The sequence below is a fragment of the Danio aesculapii genome, chromosome 5 (assembly GCF_903798145.1).
Source record: "Danio aesculapii chromosome 5, fDanAes4.1, whole genome shotgun sequence".
Taxonomy (NCBI): domain Eukaryota; kingdom Metazoa; phylum Chordata; class Actinopteri; order Cypriniformes; family Danionidae; genus Danio; species Danio aesculapii.
The window spans coordinates 8,579,944-8,591,878 of record NC_079439.1 but is presented as its reverse complement, the minus strand read 5'-3'; the positions used below and the strand labels follow the sequence as shown (position 1 = coordinate 8,591,878).

At 34.9% G+C, this 11,935-nt stretch overlaps 1 protein-coding gene across 1 annotated transcript in view; it reads left to right on the top strand.

Moving 5' to 3' along the window:
* slc1a3a (solute carrier family 1 member 3a) overlaps positions 1–11,935 on the top strand; it is a 51,562-nt gene that overhangs the window by 17,886 nt on the left and 21,741 nt on the right. Inside the window, exons 3-5 of the mRNA XM_056457318.1 lie at positions 4,901–5,105; positions 7,836–7,878; positions 10,535–10,806. Of these exons, the coding sequence (XP_056313293.1) occupies positions 4,901–5,105; positions 7,836–7,878; positions 10,535–10,806 (520 nt within the window). The remainder of the gene's footprint in view (positions 1–4,900; positions 5,106–7,835; positions 7,879–10,534; positions 10,807–11,935) is intronic.

The following is an 11,935-nucleotide window of genomic DNA, read 5'->3' as shown; positions in this document are numbered from 1 at the left end:
CACACACACACACACACACTTGGCCTTGTTGAATTTCGGTATTGTATTTACTTTTTATAAACATTTCTTTCGTGCAAATTACTTTGTTTTAACACCCGAGTACAATGCTTTTCAAAGGTTGCATTTTTAACTTGTGTCATTTGACCTTTGGGTTGTAGACAAATGGGATATTTGTATTTATTGTTTTACTACTTAAAGTAGAACATTATTCCAACGTTTTTAAAATGTTTTATTGTGGTTACATTATTTTAAATATTTTTAAAAGTTATTAAAACATTATTAAAATGTTGTACTACAACAGTGCCTAATCGCAACTGAAATATGTGTTTTCTGGGCACGCATGCGCATGCAGACACACATACACACAGACTTGGGAACAGTTTTTCTACATTTTATAAACATTTTTTTCCAAGGAGCAAATTACGGTGTTTTAAGACCTGAATACAACATTTTTTAGAAGTTGCATTTTGGTCTCGTTTCGTTTTGGTCATAGACTAAACTGATATTTAGTTAGTTTGTTTTTTAGTTTGGTTCTTTACAACGTTTTAAAAATGTTCTCTTTTGGTTACATTGTTTGAAAGTATTTAAAAACTGTATTAAAATGTTTTGAGAGGTTGTATTACAACATTACCGAATTGCAACAAAAATACGATAGTGTGAAAAAGTTGCGTATTTGCTGAGGACACATATAGACTTGGCCTTGTTGTATTTTTTGAGTGTTTTTTTATGTTTTATAAACATTTCTTTCCAATGTGCAGATTGTGTTATTTAAACACATAAATATAAATTTTTCACAAGTTGCATTTTAGTATTTTTCTGTTCTGGTCATAGACAACGAAGATATTTACGTTGTTGTTTTTTTTACTACTTAAAGCAAAACATACCAGCTTGGTGTTTTCACAAAGTTTTTAAAATGTTTTATTTTGGTTACATTATTTGAAAGTATTTAAAAACATTATTAAAATGTTGTACTTCAAAATTACCTAATTGCAACCAAAATACGATTATGTAAAAAAGTTGTGTTTGCTGGGCACACACACACACACACACACACACACACGCACACACACACGCACACAAACACACACACACACACACACACACACATATACACACACACAGACAGACTTTAGAAACAGTTCTTTTCAATGTGCAGGTAAATGTAACATGTATATATATATATATATATATATATATATATATATATATATATATATATATATATATATATATATATATATATATATATATATATATATATATATATATATATATATATACATACATACATACATACATACATACATACATACATACATACATACATACATACACACATACACACATACATACATACACACATACATGTATGTATGTGTGTGTATATATATATATATATATATATATATATATATATATATATATATATATATATATACATATATACATATATGCATATACATATATATACATATATATATAGAATGAAAAGTAACTAGTAACTCTTGACTTGAGTAATTTTTTTCATCAGATACTTTTTTACTTTTACTCGAGTAACTTTTAAGATTGTTACTTTTACTTTTACTTGAGTAAAAATTTCCGCAAGTACTTGTACTTTTACTTGAGTATGGATTTTGGATACTCTACCCTCCTCTGATGGCTATACATGATAAAAGCGCTATATAAATACACATTACTTACTCTCATCAACTGTGTGATTTAGTGTGACTATTTCAGCAATATTCAGCAATTTATTTTTTAAAGGGTAATAAATTAAACTAAAAATAACTCTCATTACATTTTCAAAAAAGTAAGTAATATTATTACTTATTTTTTTAAGTAATGTGTTACTTTACTCGTTACTGAGAAACGTAACATTATTACTTGCGTTACTTGTAATGCGTTACCTCCAACACTGCCTAATTGCAAGCAGAATTTGATGAAACTTGTAAAATGGCCTGTTTTTATTGTTTGTTTGTTTGTTTGTTTGTTTGTAGGTGATTTTTAAGTTTTATAAACATTTCTTTTCATTTTTGTATGTTTTGTTTTTAACGTTTATAAACATTAGCATTTTGGTATCGTCGTAGACAAATGTGACATTTACTTTTTTTAACTACCTAAAGTAAAACATTGGAGCTTGGTTTTTTCACAACGTTTTTAAAATGTTTTATTTAGGTTACATTGTTTAAAAGTATTTAAAAACGTTTATTACAACTAACAAATACAACAGTGGAAAATGTAAAAAAGATTGGTGTTTGCTGGACACACACACACACACACGCACGCACGCACACACACACACACAGACGCACCACAATAATGCTCATACATAGTTCAATACAATGGCTGTTCAGTCCTATAGAAAGACATGTGGAAACGGTCAGTGACCTTTAGGAAATATACTGCCTTACTGCTATACAATCTATTGTAGATGATGACAAATGTAGAGACTATTTTACTTTCTTTCTTTCTAGTAACAATAGCTTAGTTTTAACTTATGCACAAAAGTTGAATACTGCATAAAACACTTGAGAATAAAGTGCCGTTTCCTTCCCATGTGTTTAAGAGAATAAAACCGTGACTTCTTGGGAAACTAATGTGATAAATTTGTAATAAAACTGAAAGTCCCCGCAGGCCATTGTAGCTCTTTATCCTCTGTAATAAATGCGTCGTGCCTCATGGAGAGCGGCAGACGCCACATGCAGTGAGAATTATGTTTGGGAACACAATCAGTTCTGGGAGGTTATAATGCAAAGTCATTTTTTTAGATGCGCTTTCACTCAGATTTGGACTTTTTTGTTTGAGATGATGTGATTTAGGGCGGCACAGTGGCTCAGTGGTTAGCACTGTCGTCTCACAGCAAGAAGGTCGCTGGTTCGAGTCCCGGCTGTTTGCGTGTTCTCCCTGTGTTGGTGTGGGTTTCCTCTAGGTGCTCTGGTTTCCCCACAATCCAAAAATATGAGCTATAGGTGAATTTGATAAGCTAAATTGACCGTAGTGTGTTTGTGAATGAGTGTATGGATGTTTGCCAGTACTGGGTTGTGGCTGGGAGGGCATCCACTGTGTAAAACATGTGCTGGATAAGTTGGCGGTTCATTCCACTGAGAAAACCCCTAATAAATAAGGGACTAAGCTGAAGGAATATGAATAAATGAATGATTTGAGTTTAATGCAATGGTTAATATAGTTTTTCAGTCAGTTGAGCTGTTTCCATCATAATTTACTTGCATATACTTTAATCAAGAAATAAAATCTCAATTAATTGAATTTTTCTGCATTTTTATGTCAATTTATCTCCATTTTTTATGTCTATACAGCGTTTTTTATGTCATATCCCAATATGTACATAACAATAGGTGGCTAAACTCCTAGTCGTTGGTATCAATTGGTGACAGTGTCAATTGGTGACACTGAATTTGGCTGTATTTTCTGTGAGCTTAAAAACTGGTCCAAAACAGCATCAAGGTCAGCTTTAATCTCAGTGGAATAAAATCTGAAAGTATACATTTTGGGATGATCCTTATTGTTTGATATTACATCCTGATTTGCTATATCTGCAGTTCTTCCACAATAACTATGATGCCTTGTTTTTCAACATCATTTTATAATGCGAACCTGGAGCACAAAGCAAATGTTACAGACAAAATACATTGATGGGTCAAAATTATAGATGTTTCTTTAATGGCAAAAATCATTAGAGTACTAAATAAAAATCATGTTCCCTGAAGATATTTTGCAAATTTTCTACCATTAGTATATTAAAATACACTTAATTTGACAGTTTTAAAGTTAATTTTCCCAGTATTTAGATTTTTGGAACTCTTGATTATTGTCTTATCCTAACAAATGATACATCAATGAAAATCTTCATTCATTCAGCTTTCAGATGATGTAAACTGATCTCAATTTCAAAACAAGTAACCTTATGACTTTGTTGTGGTTCAGAGTCAGAAATGTTGCGGAATGTTGTGCATGTCCCTGTTAAATAAATAAATTCAATTCAATTTGTCCAATAGAAACTGGATCTCAAGGAATAGGGAAGATGAGTGAAGAGCAATCAGAAACTGCTCTTATTCTTGTTATCAAAAAGTCAGCTTTAATCTATTATTTTTGTTATTCTAACAAAAATAAAGAGAGTACTGCCTCTTTACATTGAATCATTTGATGCCTTCCTTATTGTAAGGCGCTTTGGATAAAAGCATCTGTCACGATCGCCAGATCTAACCCTCTTAGATCGCTGGAAAACATTTATTATCACACAGACCACAATCCTGTCACCATATGGACCACAAATCCTGTCATGCACCACACACACACACCTGTTCCGGTTCTCCACTGATTACATACACACAGCTGGGAGCTGCTCAAGACTGATTACGTGGACCATATAAACTGCACACACTCACAGACATTGCTGATTCCTGTTGGTACATATCCTGTAACCAGGGCTTAATTTGTGTTGGAACAAGTGTCTGAACTTCGATCCGGCACCTCATTTTATCGATCCCCCTCCTGACATGCAAGCCCCAGTTCAAACACATGCGCTATAGGTAAATTGAAAAACTAAATTGGCCGTAGTGTATGAGTGTGTGTGTGAATGAGTGTGTGTGAGTGTTTCCCAGTACTGGGTTGCGGCTGGAAGGGCATCCGCTGCGTAAAACATCTGCTGGAATAGTTGGCGATTCATTCAGCTGTGGTGGCCCCTGATAAATATGGAACTAAGCTGAAGGAAAATGAATGAATGAATGTTTTGTTTAAATGCACCACAGAAAATTGACATTTTCTAAAAGTGGGTTTAGTCATAGTCACTGTATGTCCAGTTTAAGCTGCTGTTGCATGCGATACAAAAATAATAGAAATCCACATAGAAACTAATGATGCAGTCTGATGTGACCTGCAGGAATGGCAGCTCTGGACAGCCGAGCTTCAGGGAAGATGGGAGTGAGAGCTGTGGTTTACTACACCACCACCACTATCATCGCCGTCTTCATCGGCATCGTCATGGTGCTCATCATCCACCCAGGAAAAGGCTCAAAAGATGAATTCACCAAACACGAGAAAATCGAACAAGTCAGTCCAGCAGACGCCTTCCTCGATCTCATCAGGTACGATTTAACTCCTGATTTAAATGAAAAAGATGTAAAGCCTGACAAATGGCCCCATTTCCAAAGATTTATTTAAACAAACCATTGTCATGTTGATGATCTGGTGCATGCCTTATATAGTTGATTTGTATTTTTAACGATTTCTTCCAAATGTCTCATCTAGAATAATCTGTTATTAATTAAAACAAACTGCCACCCCCCCCCCCTTTTTTTTTATTTCATTTCCTATTCATCCTCTCTTTTTTGTTTTTCTTTTAAATTGAGAACAAAGATGCAAATATGATTAGGATGTGTTATATTGTCACATTTTTTTACATCTTAATAAAAAGATTATTAACAAAAAAGCCTCACATATGAAAAAATAGTCTGAAAATATAGTCAAGCCCAAAATTATTCATATTCCTGGCAAATTCTGACTTAGGGCCCTATCATACACCCTGCGCAATAAGGCACAACATGTGTTTGGCGTGATATGTTGCTATTTTCAGACCAACACAACCACAATTTTCCCATTTTCCGCCACATGGTTTAAAAAGTAAATCCACTTGTTCCACTTTATGGACTCATGGGTGTGCTGATCTGAAAAGGAGGCGTGTTAAGGCGCATTGTTGGCACGTTGCTATTTTGAGGAACTAAAATGGACTGTGCAATTGACCAGCTGAAAGCAGGTCTAAAGTCCAGCGGAGAGCGCGTTAGTTGTGTGCCTCACTTACACATTGCTTAATACACACAGGATGTACAGCAAAGCACAAATATCTTTACAAATGAAACCTAATTAAAGGATTAAAATGTTACAAAAATTATTATTTTCAACATTAATATAAACCCACTGCCTCCACGCCTTCATCTCGGGGGCCTATTTTCAATTTATTCATGACAACTTGCTTTTGTGTAATGGTATTATTATTAGAAGTATTTATTATATGCATATTTACATAGATTTTTATTAAAAACAAGCTCAGATTTGTCCACCTGTCAGCTTTTGGACCATATTGGGCATAGGACGTGCGTTTGGATATAACTGTCGTGTTCAAAAGGAGACCCAAAATGCAAGGGAATGGATCAGCAAAGTTTATTAAATAAAAGGCGGACAGAGTTCAGTTCTTCAGGGAGATACAAAGAGTCACTTAAATACAAAAAATAAAACGAAGGCAGTTAAATTGTACAGCCTTCTTCTGGGCGATGCAGGAATGGTCGAACACAGATCTCCACTGCAAAAACAGTTGTAAAAAAGAGGACAGACCTCAGGCAGGCGAGCAGATGGATAGGCTTCACTCAAGCGCAGACTGTGGGCAGAGCAGAGGTGAGCCAACGCACAGTGGGACAAACAAATAACAGGTTGGGACAGGACAAGATGAGACGAGATCCACAAGACTAGATGATTCTCAAAACAGGCAAGACAAGTAGCTGTAGCAGCTTACTGACATAGAACAATTATCAAGTTTGTGTGTGCGAAATTCTGTCGTGCGGCGCTGTGAAAAAGGGCAGGATTAAACAAGATGATTAGACATTTAAAAAAGCTAGCGATTGCTCCATGTTTTAAATTTCTGTCTAGAGAGGTCTTGTTTTGATCCTCGATTGGTCTCACGCAGTCAAGTGATGCGATTTGCGAAACTTAACGCATGACCCTGCGTTTCCGGTCTGACTCATTCGCATGCGTATGAATGGAAGTCTATGGGAGGAAAAGCCCAGTGTGACCGCAGCTTAAATAGCCAACAATCAGGGAAGAGGAAGAACAGGTGAGTGAAATAGGAACGGGGAAACAAGGGAATTGATAGCAGGTGTGCAAGTGTGCACAAATAGCAGACACAAGAGGGAGACAGAGGAAACACAAAAAACTGACAATAACTCATGGCCAGACTTCGTTATTATTGTCCATTTGTTAGTTTGCTGGAAGTTAGAACTGAATTTAGAAATACTTTTGAAACAAATCTTTGCGCTTAAATGAAATTAATTATGTAGGCTAATGGATGACTTCAGTGGAGTGTGTACAACACCGTTTCCTCATTCACAGAAGTAAGTAAAGAGGCTGGATGGAGGAGGCTCATTCTTTATCCTTGTGCTGCAGATGCTCTGTTTAACTGTTTTCTTGCTAATGAAGCGTTCAGTTTTTTCACTTACAAAGTCTGTCATGTAAATAGCAAATGTGCCATGGCACGACTCAACTGACTCTTAAAGGGAATAAGAGATGAGTGTCTGATTGGTTTATTCTCAAAACACACCCATAACTCATTAAGAGAATAAGCTCAACCCTGTTAGACCATGCGCTGGTGCGCAGATTGTATTATTCCATCCTTAAAATAGCAAAAGTGGATTCGGACCCGCCCTTAATTCTTTTGTGTCATGCGCTTTAGACTCTGCGCCCTTAAATTTTATCCACATCTTTTTTTTTTTCACATCTTTAATGGCCTGAGGCTGAGTAAATTAACTTTAAAGTCAATGTCATTTTTGGGTGAACTATCCCTTTAAATTATTGCAATACAACAATGATTTAAAGATGAACAAACAAATCATCCTCAAAAGCCTGATGGATCATACCTGACATTTTAACATAATTTTTCTTCAAATGCTGCATGGATATTAAAGTAAACTGTAGTTTCTCCAATCAAGTAAGTGTTCACCAGACAATGTTTTTTTCTTGTTTACTTTGCACAAATATGACTAAATGAATAACTACATTTTATTTTTTAATCAAACTTAATATTATTTCTGCTTTCTTGTTTTTAACAGAAACATGTTTCCGCCAAATCTGGTGCAAGCTTGTACACAACAGGTAATGTTTTTCATATACCAGAACTAAAAGATATAAAACAACTGTGTCAGTTTGTTAATTTGAAATTCAGTGTAATGTTTTTGTTGAAATTGTTGTTTTATAGACATTGGGGAATTCATTATTTATTTATGTTTTATTATTTTTTCCATACAGTATTTAAATGTAATGTAAAACACTCTATACAAAAAATAATAAAACCTTAATAAATCAAATAGTAAATAACAAAATAAATGCATTAAACACCAACGACATGGTGGCTCAGTGGTTAGCACTGTCGCCTCGCAGCAAGAAGGTCGCTGGTTCAAGCCCCGGCTGGGTTAGTTGGTGTTTTTGTGTGGAGTTCGAATGTTCTCGCCGTGTTGACATGGGATTCCTCCGGGTGCTCTGGTTTCCCCCTCGGTCCAAACACATGCTCTATAGGTGAATTGAAGAAAATAAATTGGCCATAGTGTATGAGTGTGAATGAGCGTGTATGGGTGTTTCCCAATATGGGTTGCGGCTGGAAGGGTGTCCGCTTGGGTAAAACATATACTGGAATAGTTGACAGTTCATTCCACTGTGGCGACCACTGATAAATAAAGGGACTAAGCCGAAGGAAAATGAATGAATGAATTGATTAAACTAAAAAATCATTTAAAATTAGTTATAAAATTAAATACTGTAATTTGAAATTCTTCCATTCATTCATTTTAGTTGTAAACATTGGTGATTCATTCATTCATTAATTTTAGTCGTAAACATTGGTGATTCATTCATTCATTTTAGTCGTAAACATGGTGATTCATTCATTCATTCATTTTAGTCGTAAACATTGGTGATTCATTCATTCATTTTAGTCGTAAACATTGGTGATTCATTCATTCATTCATTTTAGTCGTAAACATTGGTGATTCATTCATTCATTAATTTTAGTCGTAAACATTGGTGATTCATTCATTCATTCATTTTAGTCGTAAACATTGGTCATTCATTCATTCATTCATTTTAGTCGTAAACATTGGTCATTCATTCATTCATTCATTTTAGTCGTAAACATTGGTCATTCATTCATTTATTCATTTTAGTCGTAAACATTGGTCATTCATTCATTCATTAATTTTAGTCGTAAACATTGGTGATTCATTCATTCATTCATTTTAGTTGTAAACATTGGTGATTCATTCATTCATTTCTTTATTTATGTTTTATTATGTTTTGTATACAGTGTTTTAATTTTATATGAAGTTAATTAATATATAAATAAATAATTAATCAATGTATATTTCCACCCCAATATTTATTAAACAGAAACAAAATTTCAAATAAGCTATATAATTAAAATATTGTTATTTCAAGTGTAATGTAATTTTTTTGTGTTATAGTTGTTGTAAAATACATTGGTGACTTGTTTATTTATTTATTTATTTTATTTATTTTTTGTATACAGTATTTGAATTTTATATAAAATATAAAAATATAAAATAATAAAGTCTAAATAAATAAAATAAACATATTAAACAAAAACAACATTATTTAATATATAATATATAAGTTATAAAAGGAAAATACTGTAATTTAATATTATTTTTTGTAAACATTGGTGATTTATCCATTCATTCATTTATTTATGTTTTATTATGTTTTGGATACAGTATTTTAATTTTATATATAATACTGTACATGATGGCGCAGTGGGTAGCACTGTCACCTCACAGCAAGAAGGTGGCTGGTTCGAGCTCAGGCTGGGTCAGTTGGCATTTCTGTGTGGAGTTTGGATGTTCTCCCCATGTTGGAGTGGGTTTCCTCCGGGTGCTCAGGTTTCCCCCACAGTCCAAACACACATGCTATAGATGAATTGGATTAACTAAATTGGCCGTAGTGTATATGTGTGAATGCAGGAGTGTATGGGTGTTTCCCAGTGCTGGGTTGTAGCTGGAAGGGCATCCGCAGCGTAATAACATATGCTGGATAAGTTCGTGGTTCATTCTGCTGTGGCGGCCTCTTGATTATTAAAGGGACTAAGCCCAAAAAAAAAATGAATGAATGAATGAATAATACTGTATATGAAAAATAATAAGACATAAATAAAAAATTATTTAATAAATAAATAAATAAATCACCAATGTACATTTCCACCTCAACATTTATTTAACAGAAACAGCATTTAAAATTCATTCATTTTCTTTTCGGCTTAGTCCCTTTATTCATCAGGTGTTGCCACAGCGGAATGAACCACCAACCTATCCAGCACATGTTTTATGCAGTGGGTGCCCTTCCAGCTGCAACCCATCACTGGGAAACATTCATACACTCTTGCAGTCACACACATATCCTACGGTCAATTTAGTTAATTGAATTAATCTATAACACATGTGTTTGGACTGTGGGGGAAACCGGAGCACCCGGAGGAAACACACGCCAACACGAGGAGAACATGCAAACTCCACACAGAAATGCCAACTGACCCAGCTGGGGTTCGAACCAGCAACCTTCTTGCTGTGAGGCAACAGTGCTAACCACTGAGCCATTGTGCAGCCCTATAAATATAATAATAATAATACAAAAAAACACCAATAACAATGAAAAACCAGTTCATTAAAAAATGATAAATGATAAAAAAACGATATGATGATGAACAAAAGCAAGTAACAGAAGGTTGTTTATCTTCTTTCTCCAGTTTAAGACACAGTATGGCAAGAGAGTGGTCACAGTTAAAGTCCTGGTGAACGACACACTGTTCAGTCTGAATAACGGCACGCAGGAGCTCAAACGGGAGGAGGTGATCCCGGTGCTGGGAACCGTAAACGGTATCAACGCTCTGGGATTGGTGGTTTTCTCCATGTGCTTCGGCCTGATCATCGGGAACATGAAGGAGCAGGGCCAGCCGCTGAGAGATTTCTTTGACTGTCTGAACGAGGCCATCATGAGGCTGGTGGCCATTATCATGTGGTGAGTGATTTAGGGTGGGAAAATTCTCAGTTTTTGAGTAAACAAACAGACACTTTTGATATTCGGTTCCCATAAATGGTAGTTTTTATAATGGTTAAATAAAAAACACTGGTTATGGAACCATGACAAACCATGTTATGTCCTGACAGATACTCTGTTATTTGCATTTCGTTCAGGCTTGCTTTGCTTCAATTGCTAATGTGCCTGCAATGTTATTATTTATATATACAATTGGACATGATGACACTATATAATATTTTACTAGTTATTTTGCAAGATACTAGTATTCAGCTTTAAGTGGTTTGTTTGTTCCGTAGCCAATCAAAAAATAATAATAATAATAATGGAAAAATATATTTATTATTATTATTATTTATGTATTTTTATTAAATATATAAAAATTTGCAATATCACACTTGTAGCAGTGCGATATGGCTGTATATCGGCTGGTGGGAGGTGTGCATTGGCTCAAGGCCACAGGCCGAGTGCCTTAATGTCTTATCAGTGACGATATTCAGCCATATCGCACTGCTACGAGTGTGATATTGCGTTTATACAACAGTTCGACGGCATAAACGTGTGTATAAAAAAGAAATTCAAACACAAAAAGTCTCAAAAACCCTTTTGCATGAGGAACTACTTTCTTCTGCCGTACATACACATCTGCAGCTGACGTCAGAACAGCAGGAACAGTCACTTTAGAGCTAGCATTTGAATGATTCTCTAGCGTAATGTCTAAAGTGATGACAAAACAGGTGGTTTTGCTCACATTTTAAGATAGTAAGGCTGAACAGCATGTAATGCCATCAGTCTACAAATAATTCCCAGTATTTCTCTGTTGTAATTGCGAGATCACAATAATTAACCCCGAAAAAGCCAAAGCAAAGCAAACACTACAAGATTACTATGGTATAAATACAGCACTACAACATTCAACACAAAGAGATTGACTTAGAATGTCACTTACCTGCTTTATAATGATTTGTTCAGCTGTAGTTTGAAACTTACATTGAGAAAACGCGGAGTTTTTCTCCCTCTAAGGACTTATGTCAGTCTCTGTCGCCATCTTGTGGCAGAACGTCAACCGCCACTTTCTTTGATCTGCTCAATATGGCAGGCTGGCAGCCGA